The following is a 23,334-nucleotide window of genomic DNA, read 5'->3' on the forward strand; positions in this document are numbered from 1 at the left end:
ATGCTGCTAGCGGTCCCTACATTGTTTACTTCCGGCCCATAAAAAAACCTTTGAATATAATTCAAATAGGCAAAGACCTGGCAAAACAGTTTCCGGCCGTAATCGAGATTACGAAGGTGAGGCCGAACAATCTGCGAGTTGTCGTGAGTAGCTTGAAGCAAGTAAACGAAATTGCTAGCTACGAGCTCTTTACAAGGGAGTACCGCGTGTACATCCCTGCCAAGGACGTGGAGATCGACGGTGTGGTTACCAAAGGAAGCCTCACGGTCGATGACATTTTGCGTCACGGGGTTGGCTGTTTCAAGAACCCCCTGATTCAAAATGTAAAGATACTGGATGTCAAGCAATTGCATTCAGTATCCATCGAAGAAGGGAAGAAGAAATTCCTCCCTTCGGATTCCTTCCGGGTGACATTCGCCGGATCCGCACTGCCGAGCTACATAGCTTTGGACAGGGTTCGTCTGCCTGTATGCCTGTTTGTACCGTGGGTCATGCATTGCCAAAATTGCAAGCAGTTAGGCCATACAGCCACCTACTGCTGCAACAAGGCACGCTGCAGCAAGTGCGGAGGCAATCATGCTGAGACTGCTTGCAGTGAGGATACTGAAAAGTGTCTTTACTGCGAGGGAACTCGGCATGACCTTTCGGCGTGTCCCGCGTACAAACAGCGCGAGGAAAAAATTAAGCGTTCTCTCAAGGAACGATCAAAGCGCTCTTTTGCAGAAATGCTTAAGAGGGCTGAGCCACCCTCGACAGGAAACATCTTTTCCTTTTTGCCAACCGATGAGGGTACATCTGACGATCCCGTCGAAGGGTGTTCTTATGCCTTGCCAGAGGGATCTAGGAAGAGGAGAATGCCCAACTCTCCTAATCTTTCTCGCAAAGGTCGTAAGATAACCTAGCGGAATGACCAATAAGACAACACAAAAAGGAAGCGGTGAAGAAAAACCGAAGCAAGTGCCCCCCGGTTTTAATTTCAAATCAAACCAGGAGTACCCACCGCTTCCTGGGGCACCAAAAACCCCTCGTGCACCCATTTCTCGATCAGAAGACATAAAAGAAACAGGGTTCATAAAATTCTCTGATATTGTGGACTGGATATTTAAAACATTCAACATACCAGATCCCCTTCAAAACATTCTTCTTGCCCTTCTCCCTACAGTGAAAACCTTTTTGAAGCAACTCACAGCAACTTGGCCCCTCATTACAGCTATCGTATCTTTCATTCAACATTCAACATACCAGATCCCCTTCAAAACATTCTTCTTGCCCTTCTCCCTACAGTGAAAACCTTTTTGAAGCAACTCACAGCAACTTGGCCCCTCATTACAGCTATCGTATCTTTCGATGACTAATACGTCGAAAGAGGTTAGGAATTTTGTCACTGTGTTACAGTGGAACTGCAGAAGTATCATCCCCAAATTCGATTTATTTTCACATTTGATAAACACATACAATTGTGATGCGTTCGCGCTTTGTGAAACTTTTCTCAATTCAAATGACCAACTTAATTTCCACGATTTTAACATCATTCGTCGAGATCGAGACTCACACGGTGGAGGGGTACTTTTAGGGATCAAAAAGTGCTATTCTTTTTTCAGAATCGACCTCCCCTCAATCTTGAATATTGAAGTTGTTGCTATTCAAACTAATATGAATGGAAAAGACTTATGCCTTGTTTCGTTATATTTTCCCCCATCCGCGCGGATTGAACAGAAGCAACTCCTTGATATAGCAGAATTGCTTTCCGCACCTTTTTTGATTTTGGGAGATTTTAACTCTCACTGTTCGCTATGGGGGTCGCTGTACGACGACAACCGATCTTCTTTAATCTGTAACTTGATCGACGACTTCAATATGATAGTTTTGAATACTGGGGAAGCGACACGTGTACCTAATCCTCCAGCACGTGAAAGCGTGCTTGACCTATTCCTCTGCTCGACATCACTAGCGTTAGATTGCCGGTGGAAAGTAATCAACGATCCCCACGGTAGTGATCATCTTCCGTTATATCAATTGCTAATGGTTCAACTCCTCCGAACCCAATCAATATTTCCTACGACCTTACACGTAATATTGATTGGAAAAGTTATGAGTCTATTATAGCGGAATCTATCGAGACTCACGAGGAACTTCCTCCGGAGGAAGAATACGCGTTCTTAGCTGGCTTGATAATCGACGCCGCGACTCGAGCTCAGACGAAACCGATACCCGGGGTAACGATTAGACAGCGCCATCCCAACAAATGGTGGGACAAAGAGTGCTCTGAGCTGTACGCGCGAAGGTCCGCGGCGTATAAGGACTACCGGGAGTACGGCACTGTCAACCTACTTCGAAAGTACGAGGCACTGGGCAGGCAGATGAAGAGCTTAGTAAAGGCGAAAAAAACGCGGGTACTGGCGGCGGTTCGTAAACGCGTTGTCGAGGGAAACAGCGATGAGCACTCTTTGGGATACCGCCAGGCGCATGCGGAACCGTGACGTTTCGAATGAAAGTGAGGAGTACTCAGATCGCTGGATACTCGATTTTGCCAAAAAGGTCTGTCCGGACTCTGTACCGGAACAGAAAACCTTTCGCGACGCGTTTATAGTAACTACGGAAGAGCCTCCATTTTCGATGTTGGAATTTTCAATTGCTCTCCTGTCGTGCAACAATAAGGCTCCAGGGTTAGATAGAATATAATTCAACCTGTTGAAGAATCTACCCGACTCTGCAAAAAGACGCTTGTTGAATTTGTTCAACAAGTTTCTTGAGCTAAATATTGTTCCGCATGACTGGAGGGAGGTAAAAGTCATTGCTATTCGGAAACCCTGGAAACCTGCCTCTGAGCACAATTCATATAGGCCGATTGCGATGCTCTCTTGCCTCCGGAAATTAATGGAGAAAATGATCCTCTTACGGTTAGACAAATGGGTCGAAACAAACGGTTTACTTTCGGATACTCAATTTGGCTTTCGCCGGGGCAAAGGGACGAACGATTGCCTAGCGTTGCTTTCTACTAAAATTCAACTAGCCTTTGCTCGAAAAGAGCAAATGGCTTCTGCGTTCTTGGATATTAAGGGGGCTTTTGACTCTGTCTCTGTAGAAGTTTTAGGCGCGAAACTTCATTCGCAGGGACTTTCACCAAACTTAAATTGACTTTTTGTTGTCAGAGAAGCATATGTATTTCTCACATGGCGATTCGACAACTTCCCAAATTAGTTACATGGGACTTCCCCAGGGCTCATGTTTAAGTCCTCTCTTATATAATTTTTACGTCAATGACATCGATGAATGTCTTGCAAATTCATGCACGCTAAGGCAACTTGCAGACGATAGCGTTGTATCCATTACTGGTAGCGAGGTTAGCTACCGGAACCGGGTGGAGTGCCCACCCAGGAGACCTTCTAAGGTTATACCAAACAACGATATTGTCAGTTCTTGAGTACGGCTGTTTCTGCTTTCGCTCCGCCGCGAACACGCACATTATAAAATTAGAGAGAATACAATATCGTTGTTTGCGTATTGCCTTAGGTTGCATGCAGTCGACCCATACGATGAGTTTTGAAGTGATAGCGGGTATTCTTCCGTTGAAACATCGTTTTAGGAATCTCTCTTACCGGTTGCTTATTCGATGCACAGTTATGAACCCATTAGTAATTGAAAATTTCGAGAGGCTGATCGACCTTCAATCTCAATCCAGATTTATGACTTTATATTTTGACTATATGGCTCAAGATATTAATCCTTCGTCATACGATTCCTCCAATGTCGCACTTTTAGATACTTCTAATAATGCTATATTCTTCGACACCACCATGAAACAAGACATTTCTGGTATTCCGGATCAATTGCGACCCCAAGAGATCCCTAAGATTTTTTCCAATAAGTTTGAACATGTTAGTTGTGATAGAAAGTTTTACACTGACGGATCTAATTTTACCGCCTCCTACAAACTCGATGCTCCTGCTTCCGTGTACGTCGCAGAACTTGCTGCTATTCAGTACTCTCTTGGAATCATCGAAACCCTACCCATAGACCACTACTTCATCTTCACAGATAGTCTCAGTGCCATTGAGGCTCTGCGATCGATGAAGCCTGCGAAGCACACCCCGTATTTCCTGGGGAAAAAACGGCGGTTTTTAAGTGCTTTAACAGATAAAAATTACCGGGTTACCTTAGCGTGGGTCCCTTCTCATTGTTCCATTCCGGGCAATGAAAAGGCTGACGCTTTAGCTAAGGTGGGTGCTATTGATGACGATATTTATGTAAGACCAATTGCTTATGATGAATTTTATAGCATTTTGCGTCAGAGAACACTCAACAGTTGGCAATCATCATGGAACTCAGATGAACTGGGACGGTGGCTACATTCCATTTTTCTTAAGGTATCGACGAAAGCATGGTTCAAGGGGTTGGATGTAGGTCGGGACTTCATTCGCGTGATGTCCAGACTTATGTCCAATCACTACACGTTAAACACGCATCTCTTTCGTATAGGGCTTGTAGACAGTAATCACTGCGTTTGTGGCGATGGCTACCATGACATCGAGCATGTTGTTTGGTCGTGTACCGAATACTGTGGTGTTAGGTCCGAGCTTATAGATTCCCTTCGGGCCCGAGGAAAACAACCGAACGTACCCGTTAAGCCTGTATCAGACTAACCGTTGTAGCGGTTGACCGCTACCGTTCCGTTCCTTTTCGACCAATCAGAGCACAGCGGTCGACCGTCGCTCGTTGTTGTTTTAAAAAATAGAATTATTTTTATTTTTGCCGCCAACCGTTCCCAACGGTTGGCGACTGCTGTCATTGACATGGCAAAGGCAAACGTGCCTCTTCACACCTACACCAATTCATTAATAGTACCGGCAACGCTGGTTGAAAATGTCAAATTTCGACCAACGGGAAGGAAAAAAAGTTTTATTTCGATCGTGCGCTACTTATTTTCCTAAATTTCTGTGTATTTCGTTAGTTACCGCGAGTTCCAGTATAAGTGGAAAAAAACTTGGCCGTTCGTGTCTCCGGAGTAATATAGTCAAAAGTCAGACTAAGCTTTTTTGCTGCTGCGATTGCGGGTTTTTGTCGTGTTCGCGTAGTGTTTGTTTGGTGATGCTGATTCACATGCACGTAGGAAATCCAGCGATCAAATTGGACACAAAATCCAGTCGTCCACTGGAAGGTATCGACGATGTTCGAGGATGAATTCGGGATCGGAGCACGGCATCGGCGCTGGTATGGGCTGCATGGTCATGTCCTTCGCTATTGGACCTATCCTGATGATGAAAAATGCAAGCCTCCGATCGGGAGCATGAATTTGCAGAAGTGCTGCACCCAGACTGGTATGCTCTCGATTGAACAAATTAATATTACAATTTCGACGTCCAGCACCGCCGGATGATGTTAAATCGCTGGTGCTAGCAAAGCAAGGCAATACTGCTATTCAACGGTAGGTTTTCGTGAATATATGGCTTTCACCGGATACTAATACGTCGTCCTATATTTTTACAGGTATTTGCTGTCAGCTGATTGTTGCGACGTGGTGTGCTAATTTTAATATAACACTTGTTCTGCTTGAAGCCTGGGAATTTTATTATTGGCAATTTGATTGTTAAATACGTTCAATCTGCTTCATATCGGTTTTCTGTATAGTTGCCATTGTTTTATTAGTTGTAATATTAGTTAGTTAGTGAGTTAGTAGTAGTATTCTTAGTTAGTTATTTATTAAAATTATGAATTCGAACGTCCCAAGCAGATGAAGCTTAGGGTTTATTTTCTTCAAATAGGATTTTATGTGATGAATTAATCATTTACTAATATTAAATTAGAATTTATATTGTGTGTTCTGCCATAAACGGTAACATCAATACAATTACATACATGTTATACTTTATTATAATAATAGTTTGTAGTTGCTTTCAGAAAAAAAAATGAATTAAAATAAAACTCAAACCTAATCTTACATTTATCTTTTACTGGCTATAATTGAGAATTGCAACGATTTTTTTCGGAACTTATTCGACATATTTTGTAATGGTTACACATAAGTAAGCATATGTACAGGGGTCAAAACAAGTAGGATAGGCAAGTGCCGGTAGGCATGACAAACCTGCTAATTTTTGCATGGATTTGATAATTGGTTACCTGATAAAAATGCTTATTTGCATTATTGACATAGATGAAAAAAACATTTCTAAAGTGAATGTTTCATCAAGATCAGGAATCAAGAATCTTTTCCCATGTCATAAATCCCGCTTTGCAATGAAAATCTCAAATCTTGATAAAAAAATTTTTTATTTGTGTTACGATCGATTTTATCTAAAAATTATGGGAAAAAATATTTTTTCTGAGATATGTAATGGGCTTTGGGAGTCAAATAACTGAATGAAATGCTGAACTGAACTATGCAAAATATCAAAAAAGAATCCCACAAAAAAATATAGGAAAATTTAGGAAACGAACAGAATTGAAAAAACTGCAAAAGAGTGGTTTCGTAGCTTAAAAAAGTCATTTTTTTCATAAATCACGTTTGGGCAAGCTGAAAACATTTTTTTAGAAAGTCGAAATGTTCTACAAAAATGCAATAAATAACTTTATCTTTCAATTTAGCGCTGAGCATCTTGACCTTTCAAACATCGATTTTTATGGACATCCTACTGCACACGCACTGAAGAAATTACCTATGCATCAATCATAGTAATCCATAAGTGAGCAGAAAAAAATTGCTGGCTCTATTAGTCGAACTCTAACCATGATGGCGATAATAGTGAAGCTACTCCGTTCTGAAGTGTGCGCGTTCAAAGAACGGTACTCCGCCGCATCAAAAACGGACATCGTGCGGCACTTTGTGGACGCCGGGTATGCCCGTTCCGGCATCTACAACATCTTGACCCTATTGGACAACGATCAGAGCATCGAAAGAAAGCCCGGTTCCGGACGGCCAACGACCCTGAGCGGCAAGAAGCTTCAAAGGATGCTGAAGAGGAGGACCGAGGGAAAAGTGGCTAAATCGCGGTGTGCATTCGGCCGGGAGGTTCGTGCATGCGGTGTAACAGTGTAAAAGTACCTGGAGAACATGGACATACATGTCAGGAAGCGGCAGTCCCGTCCACTGGTCTCGGAGCTGCAGGCAAAGTGGCTGAATAAGATGATCAAGTCGATTTTCCTGGCGAATCACGATGTGGCGGTAGTGATGGACAACAAGACCTATCTCACTCTGGATGGCAACGACTGGTAGGGCGCTTCGTATTTAACTCCCCTACGAGGTGAAGTGTTTACACACCAAATTTCCCAAGAAGGTGCTGCTGTGAGTGACAATCAGCGAGAAGGGGATGTCAAAGCCGCTCTTTTTACGCTCCGGATTGATCGTGACCAGAGAATTTGTAGTACGAAGTACCTGCCGGAAGTTGCGTCTTTCATCAGTAAGGGCGAAGACGCGGTTTTCTGGCCAGATCTGGCGTCGGCTCACTCAGCTCAAAACGATCATTGGAGGAGAAGGAGCGACTGAATATCGATGTGGAAGCCGGTGAGCTCGCTCAACGTCCCCCTAGCTGCGACCCATCGGGAATTTCTGGGCAAACTTGGAGCGCAAGATCTATTCCAATAATTTTGTCGCGAAAACGGAGGAGGAATTAATTAAAAAAAAACGAAGAAAGAGCTTAAAAACATGCCTACATGCATGTTTCATTCGCCACGGCGAATGTTCCGGCTAACTGCCAGACTGCTCGCAAGGTCGTAGATTTTTTTTTTGCAAATAAGATAATATAATTATCATTAATGGGAAATTTATCCAACTCAATTATCTGTCTTAGTTTTTTTTCATCACCATCTAAAAAAAATCCATTTTTCACCGCTAACGTTAAATCCTAACATGCTATTTACTTTGCATAGAAGTGTTAAAGCGGTCAATGAAATTAAATTTTTCTATATTTTTCACATTCTGATTTCATATTGCAATTTCAATGTTAGGCGTTGTAAATTTTCTACTAAAAGATATTAAATTACATTTTTTAAATTTCATATCAGTAGGCATTTTGTACATTAGATGTAAAATGTGTGATTTTATTCTGAAGTAAAATGCCCTTTTCTATTTTTGACTTTCAATGCTATCGACACACATTATTACGCTCAAATGTTCGAGGATTTTCATCCGTTAACAAAATTTGTTAACGTATAAAATAAAAAATTGCCCCAAATGGAAGCCTTGGGGAACATCTGAGATAACTTGAATGCAATTTCGTTTTTTTTTGACTACATTTAATAATCGAATATGATTCAAGCCGCTTCGAGAGCCCAGACTCAATTCCATTTTTAGCAGTTTGAAAAGAAGAGCATTGGTACGCCAACACAGTCAAACGCTTTCTTAAATTCTGTGAAGAGAGCTGTATCGTGGTTTCCATTATCTATCGCATACAGTGAGTAATGTGTACATTTAGGTTAAGCGGACCTTTAAATAACGACGTTTGTTTATGATTTTCTTTTTAATTTGAAGAAAATACTGTTTCGTCAACGATTCCCCAGATAACTGTGTTTTCGAAATTTTGTGTAACGTAAGAACCGACACACATTACGCACACTCGACGCGAGGCCAGGCAAACAACACTTATTGTTCTTACTCGTAAAAGCGTATTAAAAATTACCTTTTAGTAGACCGGCTTCGGACGCCCAGATTTGAAAATATGCCTCAAAAATGTTTTTTTTTTTCATATGTTAAGTGCGCTACTAAGTGCACGCTATTTGTTTATGCAGGCGCCAGAAGTAAGTGCTAGTCGATTTTGAAATAAATGATGAGACAGATGGTAAACAAACCACTTTGACACTCCAGTGATATTATTATGACGTCATATACTTTTAGTTCACACAAATGTCTGATTTTATGCCAAATAACCGTCATTTGTGGGAAGTTTAACAAAGAAAACGGCGGCTGAAGCGTATCGAGAGTTGAAAAGTTTCCAAGTTTCCGGCTGGGATGGATACCTTAAATATAGCATTTCTTATGTGAAATTGGTCAATAAATAGGTGATATTTTCATTATGTGCAGGGCCCGGAAAAGGGTCCATATTTCCAGAAATACGCAAAAATAGGGTGAAAAGAGGCGAAAAAGACCATTTTCCGTGCCCTGTTCAAAATGAAACCATCGACAATCAATATGTTGACCAATTTTACATAAGAAATGCTATATTTAAGATATCCATCCCAGCGGCTTTTAATTAGTGGGAATTTGGGTTCATTTTTGCCAGTGTGCGTTGGTCGAAATTTGACATCGCCAACCAGCGTTGCCGGTGCTATCAATGTTTTGACTGGCTGTCTTGTGTGCCAAAAAGAGTAGCACACATTTTTATTTGACAAATCTCTAAATGTGAATTTGTGTAGGTGTGAAGAGGCACGTTTGCTTTCGCCATGACAATGACAGCGGCAAAAATAGAAATGATTCTATTTTTTGCAACAACAACAAACGACGGTCGACCGCTGTACTCTGATTGGTCGAAAAAGATCGGAACGGTAGCCGTCAACCGCTGCAACGGCTAGTCTGATACAGGCTTTAGGGGTACCCGAAAGCCTCCAGACTGTACGCGAAAAGAACATCAGTAATGGCGGACAAAGCAAATTACACAATGCCTGAGACAAAATGCTACTAACAAAAAAAAAATCATTCAAAAAATTGGGGGTATAATTAATCAGTAAATTATCGCAAAGCGGTACTCAGACGAAAAAAAAGTTGAGTACCACTGGTCTAGAAATTGTAATTGTATTTGCCTTGTGTATAATAGAGTTACAGCGGTCCGTGGAATAAAGTTTTAAGTCTTAGATAATTTCTAAATGCATAACTCTTTCATACATTCCTGCATTCTGATTTCCCAGTGCAGTTCTAATGTGAGACGTTGTCAATTTTCTGATAAAAGATTTCAATTTGCTTCGAAACGACCTTTACAGATTTAGCTGAAAGTGAGGTAAGTGGATCAACTAAAGCCAATACGTCAGAATCCTGATTTTGGTGTCGAACTTTGTCGAATCTTTGATGGAAAACGTATTTTTAGCCAGAAAGTTTTATTTGTTTATTCATGTTTCTGGATCTATTATGTTCAGAAATAAAAAGATAAGAGATTTTTTAAGAAAATCAAGGAATGAAGTGTTGTCAGATAGGTTTTTTTCTGCCTGTTTAAATTAAATTTGTGTTAAACTAAATTTTCGGCAAATGGTAACAACCGCATTTTGGGGTTCCTTGGAAAATTTCACATTGAAAACACCTATCACTCTGGAGTAACATAAGTTAATTTCGAATTACAACATTTTTACGAAAACAGTTTTGAATTTCTGAGTTTTCATCAAAAAATCATATGCATTTGAAATGACTGTTAACTGGTTTATCCTAAAAACAACCTAAGAAATGATTCCTAGGAATTTCTGGTTATGAGGAAATTCAAAATATTTATTCATTTGTTCAGTAGTATTACTATTGACCCTCCGTTTTATCGAGTATTGGATCCTTCAATCAATGATTTATCGCTTATTTAAAATATTGAATCACTTCTTGGATTTGTAAAAATGTTGTGTCTTGAGATTTTCTTATACCTAACCACCTCAGGGTGACAGTTTTTTCCTACTTAACACTTTCCAAAGAATATGAAGAAACTATTGAATTTAAAATAAAAATTGCTGCCTGGGAGGTATTCCAGTCTCAACCAAATCCGGGATTATCCCAAAGCATTTTTAAGTCATTGAGCATCAAAACAAGTTTTTCGATATTTCCAATTTCATGATATATCCCCCTTTTGGTAGATTTTTGGAGGGAAAAAAATCATAGCTTCGAGGAACACTCAAACCATATCTAAATACACAAAATGTACATGGTCGGTTTTGACGTAGAGCTACGCTACCATTCCAAGCATAGTTGTCCCAGCGTGCATAAGGTTTGTGTAGAACATGGGACCACTCTGCTTGGTACGGCAGTACGTCTCTCAGAAAGTTAGGAAGTTCAGCTACCCAGAGGTGTAAAGTGGAAATCTTAACACGGAACAAGGGAAAAATATGTCCGGGTTCTAAGTCGGTTATTTTTCAATGGATTTCTGTCGTTCTTGCAGCAATCGATTGAAATTGTTGTCAGAGTGCCTTGTCGAGGTAGCACAGAGATGCGATCAGTTGAACAATAAATTGTTCTTTTAAGGGCAAAAAAAAATTGAAGATGTAATATTTATTTTTGTTTTGTGCTAGGATTAAAAATGAAATGTTTTTTTATTTGTATGCAATCTAACTATTAAAACTTGCTGCGTTGGATAGTGTTTGTTTCATTTCTGTTCAGCAAATTAAACTACGATAGCACTCTAGCTTTTCATTTGCACAAAATTTAAAAAAATACTCGATACATCTCTTTCAAAATGTTGGACCACCTTAACAAAGATAGTTGTGAATTCGACTAAAGCAGCAATTCGAACTCTATCCTCATGTCTGTCAGTGGCACGTAATAGCGTATTGTTGTGTAACTAAGAGCACGCTGCATTCTCTGATACAGTGCTTTTTCGATTTTATCACGGTCAATAAAAATTTTACCGTGAATTTGGCGAAACCGTGAGTTTAGCGAAATGATAAAAATTGAATTTTTTGTGTTGGGTTCAATTGAAATTTATGACATTTTGAGTAAAATGATGCACTTGCATAGTTGAATGGAATATAAGTTCAAGTTACAAATTAATAAACAAGAAAAGGTTAGTTTTTAATATTTTTCTCTATTAAATATTCGCGGGCTTTCTCACGGCTGTTATACATGCAATATCAATATGATTTGTACTACCCATTATTTAGCATAGCTAGCAAAGTCTAATGCTTGTTTATGTGAAATTGTGGAACCGCTAGATTTTATAATTTTTAAAACCACGCTCTATGAGGACCGAACTGTAGGGATTTTTAAGTTGTTAACAGATCTTCTTTCTCAACTGCTCGAATAATGCGTAATTTTTGCTTCAAAAACAATGAAATACGTATTTCACGGTTCATTTTTCTCTAAATTATGACACAAACTATTTGTAACAGATATGACACTTGGTTGCCATCAGAAAATTGATCTAATCAATTGAATTTATAAAACTATACACATGCAAGGACACAAGGCACAAATGAAAATGATGTTTCAAATACATTTTCTGCAACTGGAGGTACATTATTCTTGATTTGAAGTTATTTTTAAAAAAAGCGTGATAAAAACGAAAAAAACCGTGATAAAATCGAGCGTGAATTTGGCGAGTAGTGATAAAAACGACTGTTGAGCATGAGCATGAGCATGATTGACCGCCCGCGGTTGCTACTCCGTTATTGCCAGATCAGCTGTAATTACACAGAGAACCAACAGATGATGCTTGGGACCAACATGCATCCTCAATGTGTAAAAACTGGTGACCTTAATCTTTATATTAGGCAATACCAGCGCCGGCCGCATCCGAAGCAAGGTCAAAGAAGGAATTTGTATAGGAAAATGTTGACGTGATACTCGCTTATTGGAAGCCGAGAACACCTCTGCACTTCCACGAGAAATCACTGGGATGTTGGAGAAAGGGCAAGGTACACAGCAGGGTTCGTTTTGGTAAACGATGCGCTGATTTCGAGTGTCGGGTTCTTTAGAACAAGTATCGCGCGAACAGGTTTATTATATCCGTCACGATATTCATAATGCGATTCGAAGTCAAGCAGTTTGACAATGTAACACCGCAACAATAAATCGTACGCAAGGATACTGGACCTTTGATCAAATTGGGACAACTTCAAATGATATGATATCTCCTCGTAAGGTGATCCTCTTCACACCGAAATCAGTTGCGCGTTGTTGATCTATATGTAGATAATTCGACCTCATGGAGGTACCGACGCGGAGTCTCTAGGGGTTCGGTCAACCGGACATTTTCTACCTAACAGATCGACCAACGAAGTTTCTCGTATACACTTTGTCTGCTCCAAAATAACGATAAGATACCGCGAAAAACGCTTATTACGAAAACTAACCATGGGCAAATTTCTAGCCAAACGTCGCGATCCTCTGCGTACGACGCACGCGATGTAGCCCATGCTACTCGTAGCAATCAGCTATTTGTCGATCCCGAGGCAATCCCAATCCCGAGAAGAAACGAACGCACGTCGGCCGTCGCGATTCTTGGGAAGGTATACATCGCGTTTTCGTTAATCGCGATATTTGTCGACCGGACGAAATCTTCGGTTAAACAGTCACAGTGAGACATGAACAAGTATCTGGGTATACCCCTCGAAATCATTATATTCCGAAAACGTTAATATAAGTAAAATTCTCCCGAGCCGGAAACGCGGTTTACATCGAAACACTACGACATTTCACGCCGATTCTCTCTTAGTTGTCGATGCGAATGTTGCCTATTAAATAGAAAAATTGGCAAAGTTTCATGCATACAAAGCCTTAATAATTTAAAAATGAAAATTTCCATATTGACCATCCATCGATATTATAGTCTTAAGTTTGTTAACAAAATGCCGACTTAGTCATTATTGGAACATAGTATACAAAACATAAGCAGCCCAAAAGCTAGAAAAATCGAAAAAGTGAAGCATAAGATTTCATGTATTATCCACAACCATTGCTTTCGAGGTGAACACATGTTTGGCTGATAGAACCCTACTTGAAGCCTGACCGTGCAAAAACGTGGTAGATGACGGATTCGAGGCATACTATGGGTCATGTTGGCTCATTACTAAGTTGAGCTACTCATTACCTTGGGTGTGATCCTGTTGGAAAGATAGAAAAATGGCAAAGCTTGGTGTATCTAAAACATTAAGTACAAACATCAGGTGTAGATGTACATACTAATCCAAAGTCTTAAAATTATTGATAAGACCAAACCAATCATGATTATTTCAGGCTGACTAAATAGTCATCAGATGTCAAAATCAACTTTATTGAATTTTCTATTACCTGTCATGCGAGAGTCAGTGCGTTCAAAAATCCATTGCACACGACATATCAGTGAATACATATCAATTAATCTATTCCACCATAAATTCTAATAAACAATACTATTACACAAAACTACACGAGAAAAAGGCTCCAGAAAAACACCTTAATTGCACTCTGTTTTCAATTTGGACATTCAAAACTGTAACAGTTAAACATTCATGACGAGCACAATCAAAACGGCGTGCTACGCCGTTCCGCAAACTGGCAACTACGTGGTATTCGGTGGATCATCACATGATGTGAACCATATTCGAACGCGGACCATTTAGGAAAATAAATATAATACCAAACGCAAATCGTGTATGTCGTATCGAGCCCATTGATAAGTTAACTCACCTGACAATTCTTAGTGCTTTTACTTGTGGGAGAAAAAAGTAAAACAGTAAAACATCATCGCACAATCTGGTTTGCAAACAAAAAAAAACTACTCGCAGCCGAAAAGCTACCACACCTCGTGCACCCAACAGATCACACATTCACACTTCTGCCAAAGTCCAAAGCCCGCTAAAAACCACTACACACGGAGCCTATGCATTCTTGATACAAAAAAAAAAAAAACATATACTCATCTGTTTTATTTTGGTTATGCCTATGCCAGCGAAACAAACGCCGACTAGCACAGCGCAACGCTACTCTCTCCGCTCTTCAGGTAGTGCAATTCTCTTCGATCACACCACCATGCACTCCATTTTCGCACGTTAATAATGAACCGCTAGTCAGCGCGACGCACGAAGTTGGCACTCACACTCACGCAACCTAACTTGCCTTACAATTTTCAATTTGATTTCGGGGATAAATTATAACTTCCACTCAAGAAACACTGTGTTTTTCACAAAACCTTCACTTTTCTCACTTAGATGAAGCATCACAGATCACAACTTTACACTTTTTAACAAGTTTGACCCCTAAAATCACTTATAAATCAATGACTTTAACGGATAGCTTTCGGGGCACGTATTATCAGTTAGCCTTGTTGCCAGCCTCCTCTGTAACCCTATTCATACGATTGAAAAAAAAAAAAAATCTGATAAAAACGACTGTTGATAAAAGCGAAAAAGTACTGTATCTGCTTCCATCAGACAGGAAAAAAGTGAACGCATGTCGTTTTCAGCCGTAACACAATACGGGTTACGTTGTTGCGTTTGTGAGAGCTCAAAACTCGGTCCTTTTCCGCTGGTTGCCAACAAGAAATGAGATTCGTTGCGTTTTGTGTTGACGGAAACTGGGAGAAGACAAAACCTTACAAAAAGGAGGAGCTAGTCACAAAATTGGTGTGACAAAGTAATTTTTTTATTTCAGGGGATAAAAAATTAGATCGTTCAGCAAAAAACATGCATTTTCAAATGGCTGATAACTTTGTAGAAGGTTTAAAAATTCGGAATAATCTGGGAAAAGAGTTAAAACAAAAATTGTTATTTTTAGTGCCCTATCATAGAAAACTGTATGTTGCTCGGCGAAGTTTCTTGTTTTAAAATATCTAAAATTTTGTCAAAGACACCACGCGCCTATTTCAAACTGATGAAGAAATAATTTTTCTATCCCCTTAATGTAGGAAATAAAAAATGTGGTTTTGGATATTATGAGACTTCTCCAAACTACAATAACCACGTGGTCATGTTTTTATCACTTTTTATACCCCTCGTGGTTTTTCGTAGTCTTTCGGCCAACCATCCCCCTCTTTAACCATGTGGTCTTTGCATTTGTCAAGAGCCAAAAATTTACTTAAATTTTTACATTTTTATTATTAAACTTTCAGTACATTATATATTTCTTTTTTTTTCCCGCTTATTTTCCGTCGGTCTAGTTCCGCCACTGTTGTGGCCAATCACCGACGCCCAAGGAGGCGACTTCACACCCAGGACCCTAACTCACGACCCGTTTATTAACGGATCTCGCGGTGTCGGCTAGGATTGAATCTAGACCAGTTGGGTTGGTTGTGAGTGGATCACGCCACCTCACAACCATCGACACCTATGTCGGCGGTTGGATTCGAACCCAGGCGTCGAGCGTGGTTGGCGGAGACGTTACCAACCACACTAGGCCCCCGCTCTTTTATGTAATTCTAAAATGCGAAAGCTTGATTCTGGACTTGGTGCCCAAGCAACAATTGAAACATAATAAAAAAATAAATTGTGGTCATTTGTTGTACTAATGAAATTCCGAGGTTTTAAGAAACATTTTTTGTTACTACGATGAAATTGTAAAGAAACAAGCAACAACTAATGTTGCATCGCTGCTTCAAAAAACTTTACACCAACAACGTAATTCGCTAGGTTGGATTTGTTGTTGAAACGTGTAAACGAAAACCTGAAGCCTTCACAAAATAGATCTAGTGGGTGGAGCATATAAGTTGCCAACGTGATGCTTGCGAGATACACAAAACAAACACACAAAAATACTTCTAAAAGTTGCTGTCATGTTCTGAAGCCATGTAACAGCAACTTTTGCTCGATCGTTCGCCTTATATTTGTTTTTGAGATGAGGTTATGTACTGCGTTGTAACTTTTAAGTACTTGGACTAGAAGTCGACCAAAAAGTGTGGGTCTCTAAAACGAAATAATGTGAGGTGCTGATGAATTGAATAAGCAAAATTAAAAACTGATAATGTCCATTGGCATGATAAGGGATGCAAAATTTAAAACTGAGCCATAAACTTGCAAGTGTTTCTACAGCAAATAACGTTAATAGTAAAAACGAGACAATTTAATAGAAATTGATAACTGGAGTTGAATCCACATCAAATTTCTGGAAATAATCAAATATACCGACAATCTTTTTCCATTCTGACCATTTGCCATTTGACAATCTTATTATGTATTTCTATTGCGCCCTAGTTCGGTGCATTTTCGTAGCTGAAATTTTACCATGCAGCATTTACTATGTTGTTATCAATTTCCATGCATAAGTTCATACACATTGCGGTTTCATTCTTGAAACTTGTGTTGAAACAACGAAAATGTTGCAATTGGCTCCACCTCCTGCGCTTTTTTTGTCACTGTATAAGAAACTCAGATGTAGCTGCAACTCAGTTTCGCATAAGAATTTGTTGCTGTGATGCACAAAGTTCATAATCGAAACAAATTTTGCTGCTTGGGTGGCAACAATAAATTATAAATAATATTGTTAATCCCCCCCCACCCCCGTATGTAGTCTTTCGTGGTCTTTAAAAAAAAACTCCGTCCCCTAACGGCCCCTAACTATAATCAACATTTGTAGCACTATTTCATTAATCGCAACGCAACGACGTAACGACTAAATAAAACAGAAACTTGCTTCTGCTCTAACAAATTATTCTACTTTTGGATGGTGCGATTCACTAACAGTGAGTAGCAACAGCTGTAGCAGTAGTACCCACCAATGGTGGCTGCAGCGGCATTTTCTTCGGTGAAGATCTTGCTTATTCTGACAACACTAGCTTTCTGCATCATGGCAATCATAATTTGCCGTTCGTGTCTAGTGCTCAGTGTGGAAACAGCTATCAACTTTCGAGGTAGTACAGGGATGCGATCAGCATCATATTTTATTTTTAAATCTAAAAACAAATTGTTCTTTTGAGGACAAAACAACAAAATTAATAAGGATACAGTGTTGTTTCGATTTTATCAACATTTTTTTAGCCCTACTTGCCAAATTCACGAGGTGCGTAGCTTCATGAACTCAATATAATTGCTCATTTTTCTTGATATGCCAAGATATGACAATTTCTGTTACAATTTGTTCGTGTTGTTTTGTGAAAAATGAATCGTAAAATGCGTATTTTATTGACTTTGCAACAGAAATCACGAATTATTATAAAGAAGAATCATTGAAAGATTAAATTGCCCGACAGTTAGGTGTTGATTTTTTTACCGTGATAACGTTACACGAAAGGCATAAAAATGTATGTTTCCATGCTTCAAAAATTCAGAAACATCCATTTCAGTAATATATTGAACTAACAAAGCGTAAGCTCCTATGCAGGATTCTTAAAAAATGCTGGAGGAATTACACCTGAGCTAGGAGCGTTTTTGTTTTAATAGGTCCGTTGAACCCCTTAGCAGAAAAAGGTTCCTTTGTCATACCATCATATTTTTTGATTTGTATTTGAAGAGCGGCTGATGAAAAGCATTACTATACACAAAACAATTTTCATGAATTTTCAATTAAAAATATTTAAATATGTCAACATTATATGTATCTTTGAATGTGTAGATGTAGAGCACTTCTGAATTCAATAAAAAAAGGTCTCAAAATTATTTTTTTCCTTATTTTAATCCGTCGAAGCTAAAATCAGTCGTTAATTATGGGAATCTCTTTGTTTTCTTTCCATAGGAGCAACCACAGTGGCAACAACAGTTCCAACAATTCGTCGCAACCGTCATCGGCGGGTGCATCGGGGCCATCGATCCATTCGTCGGAAAACTTGAGCAACGGTGGTGGTGGTGGTGGTGGTGGTGGTGGCGTCGGCGGTGGTGGCACTGGTGGAGCGAGCAGTAGTGGCATCGTTACGACACCGGCCGGAAGCAGCACACTTAACGGCGGCGGAAGTCTGAATGGTGACAATTTTCTTAACAATAATACCAATAATAACGGCAGCAACGGCAGCAGCAATGGCACCGGAGGTAATAACCTGAACAACAATGGCACCAGCAACGGGATAGTGGCGGGTGGTAACGGGGGTAGCAATAATAACAGCATCGACAACGGAATCGCCGAAATCTGCGATGTACCTGATTCGGTGGCCAACCAGAAGCGACATGTGAGTATATTATTAGTTCAAAAACAGTCTGATGGAATTGGCTTGAAGCATGCTTTTGACAGTCAACTCGGTGTGCAAACCCTTTTTCTGACACAAACAGAGACTGGAATTAGCCACATTTTTACTCAATATAACCAGCTTTCTTTACTTTTCAATTGCAGGTGAGAGTGATCAAATCCGACAGCAACGGGCTTGGCATTTCGATAAAGGGAGGCCGCGAGAACCGGATGCCCATTCTGATATCGAAAATCTTTCGCGGCATGGCAGCTGACAGCGCCAAGGGGCTGTACGTAGGCGATGCCATTCTGTCGGTGAACGGCGACGATCTGCGCGATGCGACTCACGAGGAAGCGGTTCGGGCGCTGAAGCGAGCCGGCTGGGTGGTGGATCTTGAAGGTGGGTAAATGTTTTACCAGGGATGTTATTTACCGGAAACTCATACACTTGTGGTGGGGAACGGGAAACGAATTGTTACCGTGTTTTTCGGGAAATGCTTTCGAGCAAGAGTGCGAGACTGATGAACGTCTGCCAGGAGGTGATTGAACAATTTGATGTAAGATTATTTTTTCACAGAACCCACTCAAGCAGATTTTCAATATTTGTTGAGTGTTGCAATCATTTGCGTTCGTTGAATGCGAGAAGATTTTGAGCTTCAGTTCAGTCGAGTTTGAAAGTCATTCTGAAAACTACACAAAAATAGATTCAAGACACTCTACTGCTAGCGGAGAGGCAAACAAATCGTGGCTGCCATTTGATGTGGGCTGGCTGCTGACTGGTTTGACTGTCCTGGTAAAGTATCCTTCCCGTTTGATTGCTCTTCCGGTTCTCGCATGCGCTGCATTTTTGTGAAAACGGCAAGGAACACACACAAAAAAAAGAAACGTTTCTCATTCATGTTCTATTTTACTATAGACATTTTTTATTATTTTCCCGCTAGCTGTTGTGTTCGCTTTCATGTCCAACAATGTGGTCTGCTCCAGTACCGGAATGGAGTTCAGTTGGTCGATGGTAGAGTTTTTTTCGTTCTCTCTCTTTCTGTTGCTTCCTTGCACCCGAGATGCACAACTATATTTTATTCTGTGGTTAAGTGGAAAAAATTCCTTTTTAATTTACTCTTCTTGCATTTTCGTAGATACACTTTTCATTCAAATTTTGAATCAGAGAACCATGAATCACCTAGATTGCGGATTAATATTAAGGGATTTCTAACCAATTTTTTAGGTTTCAGTGGAATTTCGTGAGCTTGGTAATATAGGTTTATTTTTCAATTTATGGGAGAACACATAAGGTTAGTCAAAAAAATGAAGGAGGGATTTTTGTTCAAATATCCATAAGAAATGTTTATCATTTTTCAAACGATTCTAGTTTGCGTGAACTCTACTCTACTCTCTACTGTACAATTTGATTGAATACCTTCACCACTAGTTTCAACTGTAACTTTCGAAAAAAAAAAGGAAAACATCTTTCATCAGCATAATTGGATTACTATTGGAGTGGCTTCGCTTATCCAACCGTTTGTTTTCCTCTGCTAACATGTTTCGACCCTTCGAAACACATCCGCTCGGATTCTGTGTGGCGGTTTACACAGGATATAGTTTTGCTATTTTGAGGCAAGAAAAACCAACCGACAAGCAATATACGATAAAATACGACTGGCAATGAAATTGGATTTATGATCTATACGACGCTGCTTGCGGAATTCCTAATGAAGAAAGGGTCCATGGATTTGTTTCACTGTGGCCATCTGTCCCCAACCGTGTCCCGCTCCGTCGCTTGTTTCTTGTTCCTGCACGTACACAAAAACAGACAAAGCTTACACGCTTGAGAGCGGTTGGCGTCATCTGACCAGCAGACACTCAATACACTTTTCCACCAGAAAGCCACTCCTTCTAGTTACTATACACAGTGGCTTTGGCATGCTCGGAACCATATTTCCGGTCCCAGATGTGACGACGTGACGGATTCTCGGCCCAGAATCAATAGGCATTTGGGATAGGTAATCAAATAATAGTGGCGTTTTATACTGCCCTGCCAGTGATGTTTGTTCGTCTGTCGTCCCTGGCCAAATCCGACGCCACTGTATGCATGAGTGCCAATGAAAAGGGATCAGCCAGCGCCATCAGCGAGCGAGCGAACGAGCGGGGTTAACTTTTCCATTTGGACAAGATGTTCGGTGGCATTCACACGCGTCGCAAATGGAACACGGGACGAAAGTTTTCGGCTTGGTCGCTGTGCATCGTTTAGTGGGCGGGAATTCACGAAAAAGTTCAACTGAGGTTCGTGCTCAGATGAGCCGATTATGCTACCGAAATATCGTGTTTCGTGTTAGTTAAGGAATCCAGAAATCAAAAACTAGAAGTGGAATGTAAATCAGAAATAGTAATACGATTCAAGGGTCACTTTATATAAGATGAATCATTGCCGTAATGTGAATAACTAAAGATGGAACTAAAGATTCGGAAAAATGTATGATCGTATGTACTTAATACTCAAGCAAAATAAATCGCGCAAATTGGACCTGGTTAAACGACTTGCTGAAAAAAAACTATCAAGATTGTAAAAATTATGTAAATAATTGGTATTGCCAATTTGGCACCGAAGGAAACAAATACACAAAAAAACCTAAATTAATCCACCTAGCGGCCAGACACAGCCTTTCACATTCTACCTTATTATTTGTTTAGATAGATTTACACGAACACTTCAATTTTCAGAAAAAATACACCTTGATAATATTTGCTGGATTTATTTATCACTCTTAATAACAAACTTTTGGTAGCCAACAGTGTAACTATACCGAACATTTGAAACATAACATTCAAACAGATATGAACATACATTAACACACGCAAATAACATGAATTGAATATGTTTTAGATTTATTTTTTGATCGTGGTAAAATCGTAACGTCACTGTACTCATATTAAGGTTGGACTTGATTATATATCATTCGATAAAATATCATTCTAGATTGGATTATTTATAGTAGAATTTTTCTATTTTAAATTTGATTTAATAAATGAACACGTGGTTCAAAAGTTGTGAAAAGCAACACAACTTTTGAACCACGTGTTCATCTATTCAATCATAATAAGTCATCAGTTCACTCTCACCTAGCCCGATCATTTGATAACAGTATTATTCGAATCGGTTGTGTAGTCATTTTAAATTTCAAATTTCAGTGCAACGTAAGAACTAACGAATAAATATTAAACGGAACACAAACACTTATGGTTCTTACAATTTAAAAATTACCTTTTTACCGACTGGTTTCGGGTGAGCTGTTATCCATCTACGGAGCGATGTCCAACTATTAGTTAGTTGGACATATTAGCGTTTGTGTCCCGGTTGTGTAGTTTCTGTGATATTGAAGTTTCGTGATTTTCACATTTTGATACATTACAGACGAAGTTACAGTCCAATTACAATAAAATTCAAAAAAAGTGTTATGACGCAGCTAGACCTTTCGTTTAACACTAATTTTATGGAAATTGGTTCAACCATTTCTGAGAAAAGTGAGTGAGTTTGGATAGTCTTCGGAATATGTTTCTTTTCAAGGCTGAATTTCACATTTTAAACATAACAGACAAAGTAAAAGTCCTATTGCAAAACAAATCAATAGGGTCTTATGGAGCAAATAGACCTTTCATTTGCAAATAATTTCATGGAAATCGGTCCAGCCATCTCTGAGAAAATCGAGTGAGATTGAGAGAGCGTTACACACACACACACATACACACGCACACATACAGAAAATGCTCAGCTCGTCAAACTGAGTCGAGTGATATACGACATTCGGCCCTTTGGAGCACTTTTATTTCTTTGGTTTTTTCAGTGATTGCTATACCTTTCTAGGAGAAAGGCAAAAACAAGCTTTACATACAATCAAAATATTGCCCACCGCTAGGTATAACTTTGTAGCACCTTTCCGGTAAAGCTCAAATACTGCTACGAAAAACAGAAGTGTCTTCATATGAGCAGAATCAGACCATGTGCCATCGAACGAAGCAAGTATTAATCGGCCGACGCAATATCTGGAGGTAGAAATTTCCGTTTGAGCGTTTCTATTGAAGTTTTACGATTTTAGCAATATGAGGCCGAGTGTTGTCATGCAGTAGAATCACTTTTTCATGCATCAGTACAAATTGTGGTTGTTTTTTGCGCAGTGCTTGACTCAATCGCATCAATTGATGTCGATACCGTTCCTTAGTGAGAGCTTGCAATACCTTTGTTTTTTTTTTGCCTTTCTCCTAGAAAGGTATAGCAATCACTTGCAAAACCGAATGTATGAAAGTGCTCCAAAGGGCCGAATGGCATATATCACTCGACTCAGCTCGACGAGCTGAGCATTTTCTGTATGTGTGTGTGTGTATGTGTGTGTGTGTGTGTGTGTGTGTGTGTGTGTGTGTGTGTGTGTGTGTGTGTGTGTGTGTGTGTGTGCAGATTTTTATTCTCACTCGATTTTCTCAGAGATGCCTGGACCGATTTTCATAAAATTAATTGCAAATGAAAGGTCTTGTTGTCCCATTAGACCCTATTCAATTTTATTGTAATCGGATTTCTAGTTTAGAGGTTATCTATCAAAATGTAAAAATCATGAAACATCATTATTCCGAAAACTAAACAACTGATTTGAACAAAATTGGTTTCA

The 23,334-nt window shown here is 39.7% G+C and overlaps 2 protein-coding genes across 3 annotated transcripts in view; one reads left to right on the forward strand and one right to left on the reverse strand.

The window, feature by feature from the left end:
* The window catches only part of LOC129720674 (beta-1-syntrophin), a 507,412-nt gene that overhangs the window by 219,108 nt on the left and 264,970 nt on the right, over nt 1–23,334 (forward strand). For both annotated transcript variants that reach the window (XM_055672212.1, XM_055672213.1), the window contains exons 3-4: nt 18,257–18,683; nt 18,845–19,079. In XM_055672212.1, the coding sequence (XP_055528187.1) occupies nt 18,257–18,683; nt 18,845–19,079 (662 nt within the window). The remainder of the gene's footprint in view (nt 1–18,256; nt 18,684–18,844; nt 19,080–23,334) is intronic.
* LOC129720538 (mucin-2-like) overlaps nt 1–23,334 on the reverse strand; it is a 242,799-nt gene that overhangs the window by 160,063 nt on the left and 59,402 nt on the right. The gene's annotated exons all lie outside the window — the stretch shown is intronic.

The sequence above is a fragment of the Wyeomyia smithii genome, chromosome 2, assembly GCF_029784165.1.
Source record: "Wyeomyia smithii strain HCP4-BCI-WySm-NY-G18 chromosome 2, ASM2978416v1, whole genome shotgun sequence".
Lineage (NCBI taxonomy): Eukaryota > Metazoa > Arthropoda > Insecta > Diptera > Culicidae > Wyeomyia > Wyeomyia smithii.